Raw genomic sequence first — 24,665 nt, 5'->3', positions numbered from 1 at the left:
ATCAGGACTGAGGCCAAGCCCTCCGGCACTTCCCTAGAGACCACGTCCTGAGGGGTATCCATTAGCCAGTCCTCGATGGCTAAGGTTAGACAACCAACCAGCAAATGAAATCCCAAACTTGGAGGATGCAAACTGGCAGCCCCTGAACAGGACATGTTCTACAAAGTGGTTGAGTTATTTTCTTGTTGTTTTCAGTATTTGAATTAATTGCCAACATATAAAATATGGGAGGTTTCACATAAAAGCAGGTTTATGGCTTCTGGTAAACTGGAAGCTCTGGCGACACTGGGTCCACCCCCATCAGGGCACCGGTCAGCTGGACGGGATGGCAACTGCCCCTTCTACAAGGCCCACCCTCTCCAGTCTGCCCCAGGCCCTACCCATCCCATATGCCTCATTTATGTGACTTGCCCAGCCCCCATAGTCATCTAACTTAGTGGCCCCAGCTCCAGCCAAACTAACCCCAGCCCACGTTTTTCCTGTTGCCAAGGGTCCTGGGAGGCAGCAATGGGGGGCCCGGCTGGGAGCCAGGTGGTCTCATTTTGGCTGCTGAGTGTCCCTGGGCTCGGGCCTGGGGCCTCCTCGGAGGAGAAAGTGGGTCCCTGGTTCTTGGTGACTTGCTGAGCCCATTGAGGCTCCCAGGACAACCTGTTCCATTTCTAAGGGCTCTCAGATGCCTATTTGAGCTTGTGACAGGGGTGTGTAGCGAGACTAGGGGCCTGTGGGTACCAGAATCCATTGCATCCCCCTTTTGAAAATCAGAAATCAGGCCCATTCTGAAGCCTCCACCTCTTTCCCCTCACTCCCAATGGCAGTGAAGAGTCATCTCACACTTTCCAGGCCCCTAGGATGCCATTTTCCAAGGCTTGGCAAGCATGGTGAGTTTTGTTTTACCTCCCACTACCTCTCTCTCCTTCTTCTTTCTCTGTCAATCTTGAAAATTCCTCGTGTCACTGAAGACCCCAGGACTCAGGCAAGCCCTCCCCTCTCCCTCAGCCCCTCCCCACACTTCTTTTCCAAGGATCCCAAGTCTAAGACATCCTCCCTCTTTCCTCACTGTGTGACCTCGGGCAAGCCTCTTCACCTCTCTGAACTGCAGTTCTCTTGTCTGTAAAAAGAGGACCAGGCCCACCTGTCTGCCTGGCCTCCTCCCTCAGGGTCGGGTGGAACCAAACGGGCCAACCTCGGCTGACAGGCTGATCAGGAGAGCCCAGGACGTCCGGCCCTCTCAGTGAGGAGTCGTCTGCCCTGGAGAAATCCCCCCACACAAGGAGGGGTGTGAACAGAGAGATTCCTGGGAGTCCTGCATGCAGGGGGATAACTTGCAAGCGAGCTAAGTGTCCATCTGAGAGGAACGGCTGAGGGGACTGCGGCCTCCAGGGGACGTGCCGAGCAGGAACGAGGGACACCCACAGGCTTAGTGAGCCCGCCCCGCCCCCACTTGTTGCTCCTCACTGTGCCCCAGGGTGGGCTCCCGAGGTTGTTTCTCTGGGGCTGGGTGACTCTCTCCATCTATCAGATGAGGAAACTGAGGTGGCCCCCCAGGTGTGCTACTGAAAGAGCAAGTTAGAGAATGATACAACCAGGCTGAGACCATTCAAGAAAGTTCTGTGAGAAACTTGCTCTGTGTTTTGCATGCACGTGAAACCAAAAAAAGGCTGGAAAGAAAGACCTCCAAATTGATCATGTGGGGATTTCTGGGCAGGGATTTAGGGTGGGTCAGAGGAGCCATTAGCCTTACCTGTAATGCTTTTATTTTTGTAGCTATTCGTATGTTGCTTGTGAAATGTAAAATGAGTAATTGAAAAAGTGGTGTGTGTGTGTGTGTGTGTGTGTGTGAGAGAGAGAGAGAGAGAGAGAGAGAGAGAGAGAGAGAGAGAGAGAGAGAGAGGTGGTGGTCCCTGCAAGCCTGATGTCATTCAAGAAGCCTTGAGGGTGGCCTCGGCTGGCTGCTAAAAGGCAGGGGCATGGCCATCTTGACCCTGCCAGCTCCTCCAGGGTCTCAGAGACGAGGCTGGGGTCCTTCCTGTGTGGGCCGTGGCAGAGGGATACTGGGAAATGCTGGCAGTTTCTCCAAGTGTGATGCCCAAGCCAGGTGCACTGGTCCCCTGTCCCCAGCTTCGGGACGGAGATGGGAGTCCAGCCCCTCACACAGCGCCCCACTCCATTTCCCAGCATCGTGGTGAATTTCCCCTCCTGTCTGAGACCCAGAGGGGAGAAGGCATGTGCTGGGGGTCCCAGGGTAGCTCTGGGCTGGAGGAGCCAGCATTCCCATTCCGGGGCCATCTCCCATTCCTCTTGCAGATGTGAATGGCGGGCAGGATGGATGCTGGGGGGCAGACAGCGGCAGCATCCCTGGGTTCCCGCCCTGCCTCCCATGGGAGCCTGCTTAAGCCCCTTTCCCGTGCCTGTTGCCTCAGATTCCCCTTCTGCCAAAAAGCGTAACGTAGAGGTGTAGGTCGCAGGCTTTGATTTGAACCCTGAGTTCAGATCTTGACTCCACAACTTACTGGCTCTGTGGCCTGGAACCTCTTTGAGCCTCACCTATGGCATAAGAAGGTAGGAGTGAGATGATGGCAGCCCCAGGACAGCACGTACTGACCATTCTCTGTTCAGAAGAGACATCGGTAGTGGCCTATGGGTTCTCCCTGCAGAGGCCTAAGGTTAGACCTCAGGGAGAACTTCCTGGCAGAGCAAGGCATTTCTGCCCCCCGAGACTCTCGGGGACCAGCTTCTCATGGGCTCCCATGCTCCGCAGGGCATCGACAGAAGCTGGAGGACCAGACCAAGGCGTTCCCTGACCGCTTCGGGGATCTGGAGCGCCTGCGCATGCGGGTGACGCCGAGCACGCCCAGCCCCCGAGGCTCGCTCAGCACCACCAGCCACTTCAGCAGCCAGGCCCAGACCCCCATCCAAGGTACGGCACAGGGAGGTGGGGGCTGCGGTGGGAGAAGGGGGCGGGGGCCTGGAAGTGGTCTCTCTGCTCCAGACCAAAAGCTCATGCCAGGGTCGTTGGCTGCACCACCCTGGTGTTTGTTATAAAGGAGCACCAGTGCTGCTACACGGTCCTGGGCTCAGCCCTTCCTTCATTCATTCAGCAAACATTTATTGCCACTCGCCCTGTGCCGTCGTGGTGCCTGGCCCCAGGGATGAGTAGACAGGCACAGTCCCTGCCCTCCAGGAGCTCCCTGTCGCCTGCGGGAAATGGGTATTAGTCCCCCAGTGCACCCGTTAAAGTTGGGCAGGACTCGCCCAAGGAGCCTGAGACAGACACATGTCTGCCAAGGACACCACGGCCCCCCAGGCCTCAGCTTTCTCATCTGAAAGCAGGGTGGTGGTAGATGCCTCTGCCTGGGCCTCGGGTGACATTCAAATGACGTTACTGCACTCAAACTTCGTAAACTGTGAATTTGTCCCTGGAAAGAGACAGAGCACCTCCTGAGAAAGGTCCCCACCTGGCCCAGAGACTCTTCCCAAACAGGAAGGAGGAGGGAGGCCTCTGGGCGGAGGCCCAGGATGGAGTCTTTACCCCTTGGCCAGATGGACACGGCAGGCACGTGTGAGCCTAAGTCTCGGGCAGGGCGTCCAGGTGTACAGGGCCTGGCACATAGCAGGTGCTCAGTAGGTGGTCAAATGGTGAATATCTACTCTGCTCTCTAGGTTCTCTTGGCCAGTGGGTTGGGGTGCAGGAGGCTGAGTGCACAGCTGACCCTCAGGCCAGGCAGGGACGGACAGTGCTCGTCACCAGTGCTGGACGCGGCCGGGAGGGCTGGCTGCTGCTGTCATGCACCGTGGGTGTCTGTTCTTTCTTGGTCCTCCAGGCCCTGGTTAGAACCCATTTGGCAGATGAGTGAATTGAGGCTTAAGAGGTTAAGGGCCACTCTTGGGTCACACAGCGCATCAATGACCAGGTTCAAAGTGTCCACAGCACCTGCCCCCAGGAACTTCCTGTACTTCTGAGGGCAGAAGCAAGGGAGTCCCTACTGGGTCTCTCTATTAAGGGAGGCCCTACCCCCAGCCCTGGCCATGTGTGCCAGGCACAATGCCATGGCAGGGGGACTTGATGCAGCCCCCTGGTGTGAAGAGACGGTACCTCCCTTCTGGCCTGGGAAGCTGGGCCTTGGCCCTGCTGAGCCCCCAAGGTGGGGAGAGGCACCAGGTCCAGGCTTTTAGCCACGGGCTGTCGAGTTTGAGACACTCAACAACTCTTGAGCCAGGGGGGCTGCAGGGTGGAGGGGTCTGAGCTCAAGAGGCAGCAAGAGGTCCTCTGGGCTCATGCCCACCCCTGCCCAGAAGCTGTCCGTGCTCCCGTTCACGGCAGGCCAGCCTTTGTGCAGGTACAGTGGTCTAACACTCCAGGCCTTTCCCTGACAGGGGCAGAGCTGGGGCCCAGCCAGGGGGCCCTGGAACCCAGCAGGTGGGGGCTAACAGTGGCGTCCTGTCCAGCAGCTCCCGTGGAAGGAGAACCCACCTCTCTTTCCACTGGTGTGGACATGGCTTGGGAATCAGCACCTGCCGGAGCCTGAGGCAGGCCTACCCACCCTCTGTCCAGCCCCAGAGGGCCAGGCCTAGCCCAGCAGCAGGCAGAGCCCCTGCCTCCCCCGAGGCTGGAAGGAGAGGAGGTCGGGCCTGTGTGGGATAGTGGCTGACCCAGTCCTTCCCCTTCTGCTGTATCCTGAGGCAGGGTGCTCGCTAGCCACGCACAGCATTGGACTTCAGGCAGCCGCTGTGGCCCTTCACACCAGCCAGGCCTCCCTGTCCTCAGGCCTGTCCCCTTTGGAGTGAGAGGAAGGGCTTTTGACAACCAAGACCAAGGAAGGAACATGAACTTTGCAGTCAGGTGGACCTGGCTAGGAATTCGGGCTCTGCCAGGCACTGGCTGTGTGATCTTAGGCAAGTCGCTTCACCTCTCTGAGCCTCAGTTTTCTCATCTGTAAAGTGGGAAGAAGGAGGTATCTGTCACAGGGGTGTTGGCAGGGCCAGGCTTGGGGAGTCCCTCTCACTGGCCCTCCCCTTCTGGTGGGACAAGCCTCTACTTTCAGACTCCATCCTGGAGGTCTCCCTCAGGATACCCCACCACCACTTCTCTTGGTTCCTGTTAATAGCTTTGACCCCCCAGCTTTGGTGACTGGCAAGCAGTGCCGAGGCCCCAACCCCTCCGTACCCCAGCCCCCAGCCCCCCGGCTGTGGCCGCCCACAATGGGGGCTTCTCACAGCTCAAAGGCCTCATTCAGCCACCACACAGCAGCTGGGGCAATTTGGAGAAGAAAATAAACATTTCCTTCCAGTGTTGGGATTGGCTGCTCGACAGCGGCCTGGCTAGCTCGGGTTTCTTGGGGCTACTGGGCTGGAGGGGGCGGGGCTGGGGGCAGGAGCTGAGGGGGTGCTGAGGGCAGACGCTCCCCCCACCCTGGGAGGGAGGCAGGAGAGGACAGTGTCAGGGCTGGGCAGGCCTGCCCACAGCCCACATGACCCCCGAGGGCCACACGCACCCAGGCCCACCTGGCACGGCCTTGTTTCCCGGGCTGCAGCCCTGCCATCGCATCCTGGGCTCCCTGTTTGGGCTCCCTTTGTTTTGAAAAAGGGGTTCCTGTCAGGCGGCAGCGCTCGCTTCCCCGGGCTCAGAGCAAGGTGTTAGCCTCATGCTTGGCTGTGCTTGGGGTGCCAGGCACTGCCAACAAGGCTCCTCCCCTGGGGTTCAGAGATGAGGGCAGAAGCCAGGCTCCTCTGACCCCCTAGGCTTCAGGGCAACACTGACCAGCCAAGGGATCTGTTAGGGAGGGTCCAGATGCGCCAGAAGGCCCCCAGCCCCCACATCTCCCCACCTGGAGCCCAGAGCCTCATCCCGTATCATCCACATCCGGGACCAGAGCCTGCTGCTGAGGAAACACCCCCCCAGCTGAGCTGGGAAGACCCCAAGGTCCAGAGAAGTTACAAGTCTTATCTGAGGTCGCACAGCACCTCAAGCAGATCTGGGGAAGTGAGGCCTGAGGGCACCTGCAGCTCTAGCCTCAGCCACGCCTCAGGCACGGCAGGCAGTGCACACCTGGAGCTGGCCAGGGGCAGAGGCTGGGCTCCTCCTGAGCCGTCTCTGGCCCCTAGTCTTTGGTGGACAGAGGACTTGGGGACAGACAGACTTTAGACTGCTGCTGGGGGCTCATCCACCTCCCCACTGCTGCTCAGAGTCACCCCTTTGGCCAGGGTACAAGGAAGGCCCAGGGTCAGGGGCTTATCTTTGCAGGGCCCTGAATGAGCCGGTTGTCCTGAGTGCCCAGAACAGGAGGTGTCACAGCTGCAGTGGCAGCACAAACCCTCATCAAGCCCCTGCTCTGTGCTCAGTAGGCACTTTACATGTATTAACTAATTTAATCCCTAGAAACTGTTATTGTCTCCATTTTTCATGTGGGACAACTTGATGCACAGAGAGGTTTAGTGACTTGCCCAAGGACACACAGCTAGTAAGTGTTAGAACTAAGATAAGTATCCAACCTCAGAGACCACACAGTTAACCTTCAGTCTGTGCTGCCTCAAAGATGGGACAGTTACCCTTCAGGCATGTGTCAGAACTCAGGACTGAGAGCCCTAGGATTCTGTGTAGGTCCAATGTGCTGTGTGACACTTAGGCAAGTGCCTCACCCTCTCTGAGTCTCAGTCTTCCTACCAAGGGGTTTAGACTCAATCCTGAAGCCCCTTTGAGTGTTGAGGTTTGGGGGGTCTGTGATTACAAAAGTACGGGGTAGAGGCTGGGATACTTTTGTCTTGGAGCCAACTCCTGGGGGAGCCAGGGTGGGGCCTGGGCTGGACACTGGGTCTCTCTGTGACAAGGGCAGGGTCCAGGCCACCAAGCCCCTCTCGCTGCCGTCTGTCTCACTTTGCTGTGGAGGCGGGTGAGGGTGGCATCTGATCCCTGTCTGGCCACCAGTCAGCTCCAGCTTGCAGGGCAGCCCTGGAGACACAGGCCCAGGCTGAGGCCGGGGCGGGGGGGGCGGGGATGGACAGAGCTGCCGTGGACCCAGCTCCCACAGCACAGGCGGAAGCTCCCGTAACCTAACTGAGCCCCACCTGGGCAGGAGAGGTGCAGGCGCACGCACACGTACACCCCAGCGGGAGCAGAAAGCAGAGGCTTCGTGATGAGTTCCAGTCCTTTCTGTGCAGCAACAGGAGAATCCATCTTTCTCTCTCTGCCTGGTTCCTCGTCCGCGAGAGCAGGGCCTGACTCCCAATCTCACAGGACCGTTGGAGACCCTCTTTACCGAGAGTGAGAGAGGGAGGGCGAACCGCCGGGCCAGGCTGTTGGGCGGCCTGTGCTGGCCCCGCCCTTGGCTCCCCACGCACCCACAGCCCAGCGGGGAGCCCACCTGCCTCCTCGACAGGCCTCTGCACGGCTAGGCTGGGAAGAGGATGCCGGGAGGAGAGAAAAGCCCTCCCACTGCTCTGCCTGCCCCGGCAGCGCCCGGGGCCACCCACAACCCAGACCCCTGCTCGCACCTGCTTCCCAGGTGGGGCCGGGTTGGGAATCAGCAGGCTCCAGCCCCCGAGCAGCTCAGGGCGGTCGGAGCAGAGCCACGTGTAGCATCAGGGATCCCCCTAGATGGGCCTGTAAACCAGAGCCCGAGGTCGTTCGTGAAGAAAGGCCGCCGGGGTGGTGTCGGGGAGTGACTGACCATCCTCCTTGCTGTCCCCCAGGCGCCTCCGACCTGAACCCTTTCTCCGACCCCCGCCAGTTTGACCGCTCCTTCGCAGCGCTGCCGACCCTCCCGGAGAGCCGCTTCCCCGACCCCCGGATGCATTACCCAGGGGCCATGTCGGCCGCCTTCCCCTACAGCGCCACCCCCTCGGGCACGAGCATCAGCAGCCTCGGCGTGGCCAGCATGCCGGCCACCGGCCGCTTCCACCACACCTACCTCCCACCGCCCTACCCGGGGGCCCCGCAGAACCAGAGCGGGCCCTTCCAGGCCAACCCTTCCCCCTACCACCTCTACTACGGCGCTTCCTCCGGCTCTTACCAGTTCTCCATGGTGGCCGGCAGCAGCAGCGCTGGCGACCGCTCGCCCACCCGCATGCTGGCCTCCTGCCCCAGCAGCGCCGCCTCTGTCGCCACTGGCAACCTCATGAACCCCAGCCTGGGTGGCCAGAGCGACGGCGTGGAGGCCGATGGCAGTCACAGCAACTCGCCTACCGCCCTGAGCACGCCCGGCCGCATGGACGAGGCCGTGTGGCGGCCCTACTGACCGCCCGGGTCCAAGTGGACTGTCCCGCTGGTGGCGGGGAGCCCAGGAACCTTCCAGACAAGTGGCGGGCCCAGCTCCAAGGCTCAGGGCACTCATGGGACTTAACGCTTCATGGCAGCTGTGGGCCCAGGGGCCATGGTCCTGGGGCCCAGAGCTGGTGGCTGGCTCTGAGAGCATCTGGTCCAGCCACGTCTTTGTAAAGAGGGGTCGGGACCTCCCCCAGGACCCCGCCCCCAGCCCAGATCCTACTCATCTCATCCCACGTCCCTGTGGGAGAAGTAGCCTCCTCCTGCCACCTCCCCTGGAATGACCTGGCTGTCCCCAGCTATGCCCACTGCTGTCACGGGGCCCAGGCCTCCTGGGACAGAGACCATCTCTGTTCTAGAGCGAGGCGGCATTTGCCCACATGGTTTGGCCTCTTATCCTCGGGACCCTAGAAAGACCTCCCCACCCTTACCTTCCTCAGAGACCCCCGCATCCTGTGGGCCCAGCCCTCCCTCTGCATTTACACAAGCTGAGTCACAACTGGAAGGTCCCCCAGCCCTGAGAGGGGCTCGCTTATGGTTTGGATGGGGAAGGAACCCCTCCAGAGGCCCCAGGGAATTGCTAGCAGAGATGGAATGAGGATACCCCCAGGCCCGCCCCCCAGCTCTGCTTCCCTACAACTCCTGGCAGCTAAGGGCCCGACCCCATCCCAGCCGTCTGTGGGTCCCAGGCCCCAGAGCAGACTGGCCTGCAGTAGCAGGCCCCTAAAACCAGGGAAGACACCTGCAGACAAGTCCTCCGTGCACTTTACCAGTCCAAGGCATTCACCCTCTGTTCTCTCAGTGGGGGCTGGGAAGGGTCCCTTTCCCCCTAGGCTGGTCTCAAAATTGCCATTTTTGGAGAGAGCACCAGGACCAGACAGGTCCTACCAGAACACCTTGGGGTAAGGGGTCATGGGGTCAGGTGTCAGCATCCCTGGCCCACCTAGGTTTAGCCAAGCTGTGCACAGCCAAGCTGTGCCCCAGACCCGCAGCCTCGTGGGAAGGCCCAGCCAAACCTTCCAATCTCTGACACACAACTCTCCGTCTTTAACCAGTCTGCTCCCAAAGCAGTCTTGAACAAAAAACCAGTTTTTAAAGCTGATTTTAGAGAAGGAAGTTTGTCAAACATTTTCAGACACGCGATCTCTTACAGGAAAAGGCCCCATGATAGTGAACGATATCCCTCCCCCTCCGAGAGTGTGGAATTGTTAGGATCGCTAAACCTCCTCAAGAGGTCGCAGTCCTTCAGCAGCATCCCACCAGCTTGCGCCAAAGGCCAACCTGGTGCAGAACAAAGGGAGCGCTGGTGAGATGCTGGAAGCTCAAGTCTGTGGCTCTCGGGCATTTGTCCGAGAGGACGTGTGGGTGTCCCGGTAGAGGTGGGAGGGATGTGGGGGAGCACAGTGGCTGCGTGATGGCAGAACACAAGAGCTGTGAAGGGCTTGGCAGCCTCAGCTCAGCCCCTGCTGTGCTCACAGGGGAAGTATTACAGTTTACAAATGGGAAAGCAGGCCTTGCCCAAGGGTTTAAGCATGTCCGAGTTTTTTTCGTTCTAGAAAGGCATAAAAAACCCATGTCTGAATTTTTTAGTTCTCGAAAGGCGTAAGTGGAAAAGGACAAAACTCTTATAAGCATTGGGCAGCATGTGGCTTTTAGCCATTGTTTCAGCCCCATCCTCCGTGGATGTGGAAATCTCCCCTACAAAATGCTCCTTAGCGGTTGTCTCTGTAATAGCATGTGGCCTGCCTGCCACCGCACCCTGTAACAACCGCCAGATAAGCACATGAGATACAGGCTCAGACAGGGTAGGAGGTCCTTCGGGTGATCTTATTCAAACCCCTCTTGCTACAGCTTCTCTTGTCCTGCCCTTACTGGAAAAAGCAGTCCCCTGCTTTTATCTCTTCAAAATAGCTGCTGGGGGGATCCTGCTGACTCCCTTCAGCTGGGGGAGGTGGGGGGATCTCTCCACCCCTTCTCAGGAAGCAGCTACAAATCCATTGCCCTCGTGTCTCCTCCTCTCCTCTTTGGTTGTAGACTGGCCCCAGGCCCCAGTGGGAGGCACCCTTGGGTTCCCAGTGCCCAGCACTTTGTAGCCCCTCCCCAGATTACTACCCCTTCCTGACATCCAAGCCCCCGTGGGGGCAGGGACAGGAAATAAATCGACCCCCTCCCCGCAACTCCCTGACTCAAAGTGATGGCAGCCGTGCTGAGTCTTTTTTAAGGCCCATAGTGGGTACAGACAGCTTGGGCTGGTAAAAATGGGTCCTTATTTACAAGGCTGCTTTGAAGTTGTACTAGGCAAACACACTGTTTAGAAAGCACAAGGAAACGAAGGGGTTTGGGCACCATATTACTGTAAGCCTCTTGGTGGTGGGTACGGATACGTTGTGACATATTGTCATGCTGAGGAGTTAATACCTGCTATACTCATATCTTCCGTAAAACCGACCCAGGGCTGGGAAGAAGGTGGAGAGGGATGGAAACTGCTTTGCACTATAATTTGCTTGGTGTGTTTGTTTTTAATGCACAACTTCCGTGTACAGTAAACTGTCTTCTATACTATTTAACAGTAAAATGAAATTTTGACTGATTTGTTACAGTAATATAACTCTGAGATGTGTTGAAGGATCTCAATGCCAGACTTCTAGAGCTGTATGCGTGGGGGGTGGGAGAGGATGGGAGTCCTCCCACCATGGCCAGGGAGGAATGGGGCAGGGCCTGGGGACAGGAGCAGGACTGACCCCACTGCTTTGGAGATCCCCAGCGCCTTGGCCTCCCTGCGTCCGGCTCCATCTGGAAGGGCCCCAGAGACCACCCTGGGTGAGTGCAGCTGGTGAGGCCTCTCCCATGTGTGGCTGGAACCCCAGAGGAATATCAGGTCTTCAAGGTGCCACCATCCCTTCTCCCTTCGCAGGTGGCCCATGACTTTTCACAAGTCAACAGAACAGGCAGAGCATCTGTTCCAGCTCGCCCCCAGGCTCTGAGTTGGGAAGGGGGCATAGGCAGGTGGACCGTGAAGCAGCCTTGGTGAGAGCCCATCTCTGGGAACTGTTCGCTGCAATACTGGTAAGTTAGCAGCAATCAGAACTGCAAAGCGATCAGCTACGTCAGCTCCCCTGTTTTGCAGATGAGGCGACTAAGGTGCAAAGAGGGGGGTGTAATCTGGCCCCACAGCTCCGCGGAGGAGTTTGTGGCTGATGGTGAGGGCGGCGGGTGTGAGGGTGTGGGGACTTGGCTTGACAGCCTCCCCAAGCCTGCCAGCAAGGAGGCCTGGCCCACCGTGCCTGTCCAGCTGGGGGTTGGGGAGGGGAAATTTCATAAAACACCTTATTTTTGAGTGAAAATACTTCAAAAGCTAATCCCAAGACTTTGCCCTGTTCAGTTAGGTTGGTCTGCCTGAAACCCAACACCCGACAGGAAGTTCCCCTTTCCCCAGCCTAAACCCTGATCCCCGCCCCTCTGTGCTGAAGCACCCCTTCTGCCCCAGGGCCAGCAGAGTCTTCTCTGAGCAGGGTCCCAGCCAGAGCTGCAGAACTACTCTGTGGGTGTGCTCTGAGTGCCGTCTGCCCGGATGAGCAGGAATGGTCCTGAAGCAGCATCTATAAGTCGACACTCTGCTTCTGTAATGTGTGTGTATTTGGGGGCCCTTTGTAGGGAATGATGGAGGTTATGAGGGAGCTACAGTTCAAGCTCCTCCCCGCTGGCCACACTTTGGTGCCACAGCTGATACAAGAGGAGGTGTGGCCTACAGAGACCCTGACTCAAAGCTCCATCACCTTACCCCTAGCAAGCACAGACCAGCCCACCCAGGTTCCCAAAGGGAAACTGAGACCCAGAGAAGTCCAGGACTTGCCTGAGGTCACACAGGCTGCTGGGGGAAGAGCTGCAGTAACCATATCAGCCTGCAGGTGGCAGCAGGTGGGGAGCGTGAACATGCCCCTCCAGAGAAGGGGAAAAAGGGACTTGCCTCAGTTATGGCTGGAATTCAGATTAGGTGTTGGAAGGAACTTCCTAACCTCAGGGGGTTCATCCCAGAAGGGCCTGGAAAAAATCTTGATATGGAGGAAGGGTTTCCTTTCCTTCTTTAGCTATGTGCCTGTGGGAGGTCCCTGTCCCTCTCTGAGCCTGCCTTTTTATTCAGATATTACACCAGCACTTACTGTATGCCAGGTATGTAGTAGAAGTATCATATGCCAGGTATGTAGTGTCAAGTCCCATGATCCCCAGAGGCCCTGCTTTGGGACAGGGGTTTACTCGGCTTGAAGGAAAGGTTGACATCCCTGGCCCAGCATCCCCAGCCTGCTGGAGCCCAGGCCCGAGCCCCCCACCTCCTGCACCTCCCGTCAAGGGTAAGGGGGCCATTTTGTTCCAGAGTCTGGGAGCCCCTGGACTCTAGAATTCCATTTTGAGGCTCGAGGAGCTGGTCCAGTTTGGGCAGTGCCTACGGGTTCCCCAGCCATGTCAGGCCACAGCCTGTGTCTGGCCTGGCCAGAGGCTGAGAGAGGTGGTCCAGGCCTTAGGACTCCCAGGGGTGGTCTCCCTGGGCACTGGACTGATCTTGGCACCTCCTGAGGGGTGAAGTGGTCCCAGACAGACTTGAAAGTGCTGGGCTTCTGGCCGTGGGGACGGCTTTGGCTTATATAGTGAGAGGTGGATGTCCCGGCAGGGGTCGAAGGCCCCAGGTAATGATGTGTGCCCAAGGGAAGAACCGTGAGGGCCGGAGGAGACCGCAGTGAGGGGCTGCCGGTGCGGGGCCAGCGCCGGTGTTCTGGGGAAGGGCCTCAGCCTGCCTTACTCCCCCCTTTCCCCAGACTGCACCCCACAAACACAGCCAGTCAGGCCCCCCCCCAGCATGGCCCAGGGGGCAGCTCTCAGCTGCACCAGACACCCAGCTTGGCCACCGGGGAATGCACCTCAGTGGATCGGTTCATTCTGGGGTCGTAAATGAAATGAGCTGTCAAAAGGACGGGGGCGTGGGGGCACCGGAGTGAAAGAATGAACTGTTCCTTGCGGAAAGTCAGGGTGCCCCCCATTCCTCCCCACGAGGGCTGGGGGGCTGGGAGGGGGTGAGGGGCCGCATCCCCCCAACACCCGCATCCACACCTATGTGGTCCAGCAGCTAGAGGAGCCCGGGGAGCCGGATTCCAGGCTTCCTATTTTTAGTTTTGCAGTTAACGGCACGCTGTTTGTTTTATATATTTATATTCACCCACAGAGGGAGCCTGCCCTGAGCCAGCCCGGAGGAAGCCCTTGAGTGAAGGGGAGAGGAGCAGTCCCAGAGCTGGCTTTCTGAAGCCACCCTTCCTTTGTGCCCATGCCAGCTGCTAGAAACAGTTGTGACCTCGTTGTTGTCCTAATGGGTGGCAGCTGTTTGGGCCACGTACCCCACTCTGCTCTTTGGGCCTGGTGTCTGCGAGGCCTTGGCCAGAGTTCATTCACTCATTCACCAAACAGACCCAGGCCTCGATCCACCCTCATGCGCCAGACAGCAAGAAAAAAGACCAATAAGACATGGCTGTGCTCCCGGGGAGCTCACAGGACAGACAGGAAGACAGAAGGGCTAACCCGTGGGATACATGGTGCGGATGAGACAAGATGGAAAGATGAGTAGAAGTTCACCAGCAGAACTTCTACTCAGAGAAGCAGCAGGAGGGCCTCTAGGTGGAGGGAACCACACATGCAGAGGCCTGGAGGACAGGAGTGTGTCTAAGCTGGAAGGACAGTGGGGAAGGTGGAGGAATGGCGAGGGGATATGGGAGACAAGCAGGCCAGGGGGGTCACAGGGGCTGAAGGTCAAGCTTGGATTTGGTCCTGCAGGCACTGGGGAGTGGGGGCAGGTTCAGATGGTTGTGCGTCTGTTGGGGGGAGTCGCCATGGCAGCCTGGAATATGGACTGCATGGGGGTGCAGAGAAGAGACCTGCTCACAGGCTACTGCAATAGTCCAGGCAAAGGAGGGTGAAGCCTGTGCAAAATGGTCAGAGGAGGAGCTAAGTGTTCCCTAAGGCATCTTTAGCACAAAAGTCAGAGGAAGGATCCAGTGCCCCAAACCTCAGGTTCAAGTGTCTCTCAGTTTCTTGGGTTCATGGCATTTGATGGAGGCACTGTGGACAAGGTCTTGATAATAGTTTTTGTTATGCCAAGTGTGTAATAACAGCAACCCTGCCCTCTCCCTGATCCCTACCCCCCACACATGTTTTAGTGAAGCCTTATGTCCTGGCTCGTGACAACCCCCTCACCACCCCCGAGGCCACATGCAGCCTCTCAGACTAAAGGGTCCAGGGTTCAGAGTCTGGTCCTGCCACCCCACTCTCCTCCGTGGCCCAAAGATGGAATGGCTGTAAGATCCTGAGTCTGAAGTTCCCAAATTCTATGTATTAAATTCTAAAATCAAGGGCTTCCCTGGTGGCACAGTGGTTGAGAATCTGCCTGCCAATGCAGGGGACACGGGTTCGAGCCCTGGTCTGGGAAGATCCCACATGCCACGGAGCAACTAGGCCCGTGAGCCACAATTACTGAGCCTGCGCGTCTGGAGCCTGTGCTCCGCAACAAGAGAGGCCGCGATAGTGAGAGGCCCGCGCACCGCGATGAAGAGTGGCCCCCGCTCGCCGCAACTAGAGAAAGCCCTCGCACAGAAACGAAGACCCAACACAGTCAAAAATAAATTAAAAAAAAAAAAAAAAAAAAAATTTAAAAAAAAAAAAAAAAAATTCTAAAATCAAATTTTTTTAATTGAAGTGTAGTTGATTTACAATATTAGTTTCAGGTGTACAGCATAGTAATTCAGTATTTTTGCAGATGATACTCCATTAAAAGTTATTACAAGATAAAGGCTATGTTTCCCTGTGCTATATAATATATCCTTGTTGCTTACCTATTTTTTACATAGTAGTTTATATCTGTCAATTCCATACCCCTAATTTGTCCATCCCCCTTCCCTCTCCCCTTTGGTAACCACTAGTTTGTTAGAGAATATTATGCTTAGTGAAATAATCAGACAGAGAACGACAAATACTGTATGATATCACTTATATGTGGAATCTTAAAAAATAATACAAATGAATGTATGTGCAAAACAGAAACAGACTCACAGATATAAAATCACATTTTAAAATTACACCAAATAATATTAGTGTAATTAGTAGTAATTACAGAGAAAAAATACATTATACAGATTACCAAAAAGAGGACAAGAAAAATTACCCATAATCCCACCTCTCCAAAGATAACCATTGTTAATACTTTCAGGGATTTTCCCCCATCCAGATCTTTATTTCTATAAATATATAAATATTTTTCCAGGAATAAATATTTTCTAGCCAGGTACACACTGTATATACAGTATATCAATTAATGTCATTAAAAAAATAGAAATAAAAGGAATCTAGAGTGAACTCACTGGAAGGTTGTGGTTATAGCTGTTTTCTGGTTTCTTCTTTATATTTTTCAGTGTTTTTTCAAGTTTTCTAAAGTGAGCACATTTGTTAGGGGTATAGTGTATTAAACTTCTAGACCTTGATGAATATCCAAGCAGAGGAGTTCAAAATCATGCTTGGACCAGCTCCTTTGACATCAGCTGAGGTGTCACCTCTTCCAGGTAGTCTCCCCTGATAACCTCATGCTGGGTTTGGTGCCTTCTCTGTGAGTTTATCTTTGGAATAATAATAATAGCTAACACTGCATGCCAGGCACTATTATAAATATTTTGCCGTGTTAAATCAGCTCTTTGAGGTCTATACTATCATTATCCCCATTTTACAGATAAGAAAACTGAAGAACAAGGAAAGAGTTCCCTCCCATTTCTAACAAGGACAGAGCAATACCTGAAAAAGTTGAGCTTAAGTTTCCCATTAGCTAAACGTATTGGGGGCTCAAAGTAAGAATTCAGTTGACTTTAGGAAAAAGGTGTAATTTCTTGCACAACTGAGTTTGTGCCCCATGACTCATCCTGGCCATAAAGATTGCCCATCAAAGGGAAAAAGAAAGGAAAAAGCCATGAAAAAATGTCTTTTCAAAAAAAAGCAGAAGCAGGGAGGACACAGGCGTTACAGCCCTTTCTTCTCATCTGAGAGCGATGCGTCCGCCTTTCTGGGTTGTGAACCTAAGATTTCACAGACGTGTGAAATCGAAAGACAGAAATCACGGTCTCTGGACCCTCCGGCGACCCCCAGCCTGTCCTGCATACTCAAGGGGACAGACGCCCTGCGAATGAGGCCTCCCTGGGGGGACCCGGGCCCTTGGTGGCAGGGCTCCCTCGCCCCGGACAGGCACACACAGTGGGACCACCAGCCGAGGGGGCAGTCTTCCCTGCCTCAAACAAGTGCTATTTCTTTTTCCATGAAAACAACCCAGTTCTAAACCACCGACGCCCGAAATTAGAAAAATACGCGGCCGGTATTATCATAAAACTGTTTTAACACGGTGGGGCCCTCTGGGTGGCAGGAAGGGTGGCCAAGAGCCCACAGCAGCCCCTTCCAGTTGCAGCCCCTGGAAACGCTCAGGGGGACGAGAAATTTGGTTTTCATTAGCGGCGAATGTGAGCGGTTCTGTCACTCTGAATGGACCTTTGATTCTGGCTGGCGGTGGAATCTTTCCAGGACAAGTGAGTTTTGTTTTGTTTTGTTTTTTTCATAGAAAATGGGCCAGGCCCTTCTAGCTTACGTCTCCCCGAACTACACGGGGAATTGGGCGACTCCCCAACCTCTTGACTTCTAACATCAACAGCTGGGGCCGGCAGGAGGGGCACCCGAGACCATTTGGCTTTATTGACCCTGAGGTCTTATTTAAAATGTTATGTTTCCTTGAGGTCCGCACCAGACCCAACAAGAAGCCCAGCCAGGGAGGGGCTCACCGGGCCAAGGGGATTTTCACCACCTGGAAGACAGCCCACCTTGACCTGCTTTCTCCCACCCCAGTGACCCCCAGAAGTGGCCTCCACTTTAAAACCTCCGTAGAAAACCCTATCGCTTGACTTCTGTCGACTTCAAGTGAAAGAACACAGGCCCGCTCTTTTATTCATTCGACACATATTGGTTCAGCACCTACTACCATGATGGGGGCTTGGGATGCAGGTGTGAATAAGCCAAAATCCTCAGCCCCATGGAGCTTACGCCCTTAGTAGGAGAGAAAGACTGTAAACAAACAAATAAATATATGCTATGATTTCAGAAAGGAATAACAGCTACAAAAAATAAAATGGGAGAATATGATGGAGGAAGACGGAGTGCTAGAAGACAACGTTAGAAAAGGTAGTCAGGGAAGGGCCCTCTGAGGAGGGGACGCAGTCTGCCAGGAGCTTGGCCAGGTGTGGCTGGATCTCTGCTACAGGTGGCATCTTCACTGGGGCAGGTCAGCGTGTCTGGAGTCCGGCAGACAGCTATTGGTCTGGCAAACTCTCTTCATGATGTCCCACGGCAGAGAGGAGCCAAAGCAGTTTGCCTTTACACGGCAGGGACCGCAGAACCCCCTTCCCGGCCCTGCCCGAGCCCCATCATAATAACACTGCCAGGGGCTGTCTTAGCTCAGGTTCCCTAGAAGCAGATCCAGAGGTAGGGATTTTTGTGGGGTGGGCTTTCAGAAGTGGAATGAAGCAAGTAGGACAGAGCAGGGGAAGAAAGCTAATCCATGATGTCTCTGGGCTGGAGACTGGCCTCCTTCTGATCTCACGGGGCCCTCTGAAGTGTGAATTGCACCACTGAGTTGCCTCCCAGGCAGCCGGTGTGGCTGATCTGCCCCCGCCAGAGGGGAGTAACCTCCCTGGTAAGATCCCTACTATTGGGAGGAGAGCAATTCTCCAGGGAAGGAGGCATCTATAAGCTGCTAGAGCCAACCTGGTGGCCCAGGGTGGTGTCTGGAATGTTTAGAAGATCGGGCACACCATAGTGGATGCTGCCAGAACATTACCCATACACCCCTCCCTGGACCAGCGCCCCATTCCCCTGCTGCTGTGAACCTGAGGAGCAGGAAGTGGCAAGAACATGGGTGCCAGAGGGTGGAAGATAAACCCCATGAAGATTCAGGGGTCCAACATGTTAATGAAGACAGTAAGGCGCAGGGAGCTGAGGCATGCCACGCCTTCACCTCTAAGAGAAGTTGCTGCACTCTGCACCTTCTACCACGCAGTAGGCAAAAAAGTCCCCCCACCAAAAGATAACGCCCATGTCTTTATCCCTGAAACCTGCGATTATTACCTTATTTGGAAAACGGGTCTTTACAGATGTAATTAAGTTAAGGATCTCAAGTTGAGAATATAATCTTGGGTTATCCGAGCAGATCCTAAATCCAATGACAAATGTCCTTATAAGTGACACACAGAGGAGGAAGCAATGTGACCACAGAGGAAGAGATTGGAGTAAAGAAGCCACAGGCCAAGGCATGTCTGGAACCACCAGAGGCTGGAGGACGCAAAGAATGGTTCGTCCCCTGGAGCCTTCAGAGGGAGCAAAGCCCTGACAACACTTTGATTTCAGGCTTCTGACCTCGAGAACTTTGAGAGAGTAAATTCTTATTGTTATAAGCCACCATCTTTGGCCTCTCTAAATTTTGAAGCAGCATATTCCACACTTGGCAATACTACTTTGACCTATTTATTAGGTGATCAGAAAGCTACCAGCTTTGTGTGTATGTGTGTGTGTGTGTTAAAATACATATAACATAAATTTACCATCTTTACCATTTTAAGTGTACGATTCAATTGTATTAAATGTATTCACATTGTTGTGTAATCATCACCATCATCCATCCCCATAACTCTTTTCATCTTGCACAATAGAAACTCTATATCTATTAAATGATAACCCCCAAGCCCCTGACAACCACCGCTCTACTTTCTGTCCCTATGATTTTTGACTACTCTAAGTATCTCATATACGTGGAATCATACAGTATTTGTCTTTTTGTGACGGCTGATTTCACTTAGAATTATGTCCTCAAGGTTCACCCATGTTGCAGCATATGACAGGATTTCCTTCTTTTTTAAGGTTGAATATTGTTCCATTGTGTGGATATACTACGTTTTGCTTATCCATTCACCAATCAATGGATACTTGGATTGCTCCCATGTTTTAGCTATTGTGAATAATGCTGCTATAAACATGGGTGTAGAATACATCTTCAAAAGCCCGCTTTTTATTCTTTTGAGTATACTCCCAGAAGTGGAGTTGCTGGATCATATAGTAATTCTATTATTAATTCTTTGAGAAGCCTCCATACTGGGGGTGGGGGAGGTAGATATTTTTTAAGTTGATTTACAATATTATATTAGTTTTAGATGTACAAAATAGTGTTTTAAATTTTTTATAGACTATACTTCATTTAAAGTTATTATAAAATATTGGCTATATTCCCTATGTTGTACAACATATCCTTGTAGCTAACTTATTTCACTAAGCATAATACTCTCCAGGTCCATCCATGTGGTTGTAAATGGCAAAATTTCATTCTTTTTTATGCCTGAGTAGTATTCCATTGTATATATACACCAAGCCTTCTTTATCCAGTCATCTGTTGATGTGCACTTAAGTTGCTTCCATATCTTGGCTGTTGTAAATAATGCTGCTATGAACATTGGGGTGCATGTATCTTTTCGAATTAGTGTTTTCATTTTCTTCAGATGTATGTCCAGGAGTGGAATTGCTGCATCATGTGGTAACTCTATTTTTAGTTTTTTGAGGAGCCTCCATACTGTTTTACATAGTGGCTGCACCAATTTACATTCCCACCAACAGTGTCCAAGGGTTCCCTTTTCTTCACATCCTTGACAATATTTGTTATCTGTGGTCTTTTTGATTATAGCCATTCTAACATCTGTCAGGTGATATTTCATTGTGGTTTTGATTTGCATTTCCCTGATGATTACCATGTTGAACATTTTTTCATATTTCTGTTGCCCATCTGTATGTCTTCTTTGGGAAAATGTCTCTTCAGGTCTTCTGCCCATTTTCCAATCGGGTTTTTTTTTTTATTATTATTGAATTGTGTGAGTTGTTTATATATTTTAGGTATTAACCCCTTATCAGTCATATCATTTGCAAATATGTTCCTCCATTCAGTAGGATGTCTTTTCGTTTTGTCAGCGGTTTCCTTTGCTGTTCAAAAGCTTTTAAGTTTGGGCTTCCCTGGTGGTGCAGTGGTTGAGAATCTGCCTGCCAATGCAAGGGACACGGGTTCGAGCCCTGGTCTGGGAGGATCCCACATGCCGCAGAGCAACTGGGCCCGTGAGCCACAACTACTGAGCCTGCGCGTCTGGAGCTTGTGCTCCGCAACAAGAGAGGCCGTGACAGTGAGAGGCCCATGCACCGCGATGAAGAGTGACCCCTGCTCGCCACAACTAGAGAAAGCCCTTGCGCAGAAACGAAGACCCAACACAGCAAAAATAAATAAATTAATTAATTAATTTTAAAAGAAAAAGCTTTTAAGTTTAATTAGGTCCCATTTGTTTATTTTTGCTTTTGGTTTCTTTGCCTTAGGAGACAGATCCAAAAAAATATTGCTACAATTTATGTCAAAGAGTGTTATGCCTATGTTTTCTTCCAGGAGTTTTATGTCTTACATTTAGGCCTTTAATCCATTTTTAGTTTATTTTTGTATATTGTGTGAGAAAATGTTCTAATTTCATTCTTTTACATGTAGCTGTCCAGTTTGCCCAGCACCACTTATAGAAGAGACTATCTTTCTCCATTGTATATTCTTGCCTCCTTTGTTGTAGATTAGTTGACCATAACTGTGTGGGTTTATTTCTGGACTGTCTAGTCTGTTCCATTGATCTATATGTCCATTTTGGTGCCAGTACCATTTATTTTGATTACTGTAGCTTTGTAGTATAGTCTGAAATCAGGGAATGTGATACCTCTAGTTCTGTTCTCCTTTCTCAAGATTATTTTGGCCCGCCATACTGTTTTTCACAGTGGTTGTACCATTTTGCATTCTCACCAACAGTGAACAAAGGTTCCAATTTCTTCACATCCTCACCAACATTTGTTATTAAAAAAAATAAAACTATCATTTTTGAGACAAAAAAAGAGGTAACTCTGCAGAGGTTCAGGCTGCAATGCAAGCTGCCCTGTTATTTAAGCCACGTGACTAAGAAGATTCCATGGTGCTAGATAAGGATATTGGGCAGAGTTTGGCAAACCCCAGTAGAAGAGTGCTGGTGCACACTCCTTGGGTTTTTTGCAACAGAGAACTACTCTTTTTTTGTGATAATTTCTGGCATTCTCCTGGATCCTAATAGAGATTGCATGCCTGACCATGAGACACCCAGCAACTATACCATCTGAGCTTCCCTTGTGAGCTGGGTATTATCAAATCCACCAAGTCATAATATTAGGAGGGCCCAGCATCAATCCATTATAGAATGGAAATGATATATTTGGAATTGGGACTGAGCAGGTCCCGAGGATCCAAGCAGTTTCCATGAAGAGGTGTGCCAGGCCCCACGCTGCCCACTTGTGTTGCATCTATACCTGTCCCTCCACACATTCCTGTGGCCTCATGGTCATAGATCCCTATGGTCAACTGTCAGAGGAGTCAAGGACTCAGGTCTGGGTCATGGGCTGGCACACAGCGATGAGCGATCCATGTGGTCGTCCCCTTCATGCGGAGGAAGAAGGACTACCCGTTGGCACTAACTCCCAAGCTGGTTGGTCAGCAGCCTGAAACTGCAAAATTAGAAGATCTCAGATGGCACGGCTGGGAAGACTGACCTGAGCAGGACGTGTGGAAGATCCTCAGGTCCCCCGGCGGGTGAATCCATTTACAAAGCGCCACCAGCCACAGATCACTGAATCTTGGGGCCCTGGGAGGTGGGTCCCTTCGTGGGTCCCCTGGGCTGGGTTCCTGCATCAGTCCTGGCCACAGCAGGCTCAAGGTATGGGTACCTGTCTCAGGTTGGGCTGCCCAGAGTAGACTTTTAGAAGAGGGTCTATGTGAAAGTGAATTTCTTAAGGAAGTGCTCCCAGGACAAGCCATGAACAGAGTGGGGGTATCTGGACATGGGAAGTGAACTAGTCAGCTCAACCCCGACCTATGGAGGCCTGTGAAGTGTCAGCTGCACCTCAGAGTTTGTTCCCAACTGGAGGCCAGTGAACTGGGCTTTCAGACTCCTGCATGAGGACCAGCCAGTCATTATCAAGCTAAGGCCGCCCTGGGGACAAAAATGCCCAGGCACTTTTGGGTCTGTGTGTGTGAGTGTGTATGTGTGTGTCAGCAAAACAGCTCTAGTAGCTCAAGGGGAGGCCCCTGAAGAGAGCCACAGGTGCAAGCTGTTAGAAGCAAAGGCACCCAGTGGGGGGGGGGGGGGGTCACAGAAACAGAATGTCAGCTCCAGCCTCCTTCCCTGTGTCAGCTCCAGCCAGCTTCCCAAGAGTGACAACTCCTCACCTCGAGCATTGGGTTTCACAGTGTCCCTTCCAAAATTCACATCCTTCCTGGAACCTCAGACCTTATTTGGAAACAGGATCACTGCAGATGTAACTAGTTAAGATGAGATGGTAAGATCATCATCAGATGAGTAGGGTGAGCTTTTCATCTACTATGACCGGTGTCCTTATTAGAGGAGAAAAGACACAGAGACAGCGACACAGGGAGAAGGTCAGGTGAAGAAGAAGGCGGAAATTGGAATGATGCATCTACAGGTCAAGGGACACCGAGGATCGCCAGCAGCCACCAGCAGCTGGAAGAGAAGCATGGAACAGATTCTCCCTCAGAGCCTCCAGAAGGAACCAACTCTGCCAACATCTTGATTTCGAATTTTTAGTCTTCGAAACTGTGAGAGAACACAGTTCTGCTGTTTTAAGCTAGCCAGTTTGTGGCCCTTTGCTACGGCGGCCCTAGGAAATGAATGCACCTGGAAGCGTCTGGGTGACGGGCAGCAGGAGCAGCACATGCAAGCCCTGGGCTTCGATGAGGAGGCCAACGGGCCTGCACTGTCATCATCTGGCCATAGAGACTTGGAAAGAGACTTATGTTCCAAAAGCAAAACGAGAAAAGGAAAAACCACACGCTTCCATCACCTTCCAGGAGGTGGGGAGCTGCCACCCACCCCGCCAGGAGCCTGGGTCTGGGCTGTGGACAGGAGCGCCATTAGTCTGGGCTGGAAACACATCCAAATGCTCCTGAGGTTGTTTTTGGAAACACATTGGGCAGATGGGAGAGGTGCTGGGCCTGGCAGCTGGACCAAGGCCCAGGTGGGGGAAGAGGAGGGAGCAGACGGACACCAGGTGAGCAAGCGAGAGGGATGGCTCTTCTTTGCTCCTGGAGACCCCTTGTCCATGAAGGCAGGTCTGGGAAGAGCAGGGGAGGTGAAACCTGGCTGGGACCTTGCCAAGTTGTCCCTCTGGGTGGGAGACCAACAGCCATATCACCTCAGTCATGGGATCTTTTAGTAAACAGAGCATCTCCCCAGGCCAGAGGAAATCTTCAAGGAGCAAAAATCCACTAGAAACAGCATCTCCCAAACTTCACTCACTCAAGTATCGCCTCCCCACTTTTTCCCATATCTGGCCCATATCAGCTACACAAGTGTTTTACTTAACATTTTTCTTTAAAATATTGCCTCTTTCTAGTCTCTTCAACACATGGTGCTGGGACAACTGGATATCCGTATGCAAAAGAATGAAGTTGGACCCCTACCTCACATCATATACAAAAACCAACTCAAAACGGATCAAAGACCTAAATGTAAGCACTTGGTCAAGCTTTAGCTTATAGAGGTTAAATCTTCATGACCTTGAATTTAGCAATGACTTCTTAGACATATGACACCAAAGCACAAGCAACAAAAGAAAAAAGTAGATAAATTGGACTTCTTCAAAATAAAAAATGTTGTGTATCAAAAGACACTACCAGGAGAGTAAAAAAGCAACCCACAGAATGAGAGAAAATATTTGCAAATCACATATCTCATAAGGGATTAATATCCAGAATATATAGAGAAATCCTAAAACTCAACAACAAAAAGACAAACAAACCAAATCAAAAATGGACAAAGGACTTAAAAGACATTCTTCAAAGAAGATATACCGATGGCCAACCAGCACATGAAAAGATGCTCAACATCAAAAATCATTAGGGAAATGCAAATCAAAACCGCAATGAGATACTACTTTACATCAACTAGAATGGCCAGAGTTTAAAAAAGAAAGAAAATGGCAAGTGTTGACAAGGATGTAAAGAAATTGGAACCCTCGTACATTACTGGTGAGGATGTAGAATGGTGCAGCCACTTTGAAAAAACAGACTGGCATTTCCTCTAAAAGTTGTACATAGAGTTACCACATGACCCAGCATTTCTGCTCCTAGATGTATACCTCAAAGAATTGAAAATAGGTATTCAAACAAGTACATGAATGTTCATAGTAGCACTATTCACATTAGCTAAAAGGTGGAAACAGCCCTAATGTCCATCAGCGG

The 24,665-nt window shown here is 52.6% G+C and overlaps 1 protein-coding gene across 1 annotated transcript in view; it reads left to right on the top strand.

The window, feature by feature from the left end:
- RUNX3 (RUNX family transcription factor 3) overlaps positions 1-10,786 on the top strand; it is a 29,512-nt gene extending 18,726 nt beyond the window's left edge. Inside the window, exons 4-5 of the mRNA XM_007178699.2 lie at positions 2,759-2,917; positions 7,687-10,786. Coding sequence (XP_007178761.2) covers positions 2,759-2,917; positions 7,687-8,231 — 704 coding nt within the window. The 3' untranslated portion in view covers positions 8,232-10,786. The remainder of the gene's footprint in view (positions 1-2,758; positions 2,918-7,686) is intronic.
- The last annotated feature ends 13,879 nt before the right edge of the window (positions 10,787-24,665 follow it).

The sequence above is a fragment of the Balaenoptera acutorostrata genome, chromosome 1 (assembly GCF_949987535.1).
Source record: "Balaenoptera acutorostrata chromosome 1, mBalAcu1.1, whole genome shotgun sequence".
NCBI lineage: Eukaryota > Metazoa > Chordata > Mammalia > Artiodactyla > Balaenopteridae > Balaenoptera > Balaenoptera acutorostrata.
This window is presented reverse-complemented; position numbering and strand designations above follow the sequence as displayed.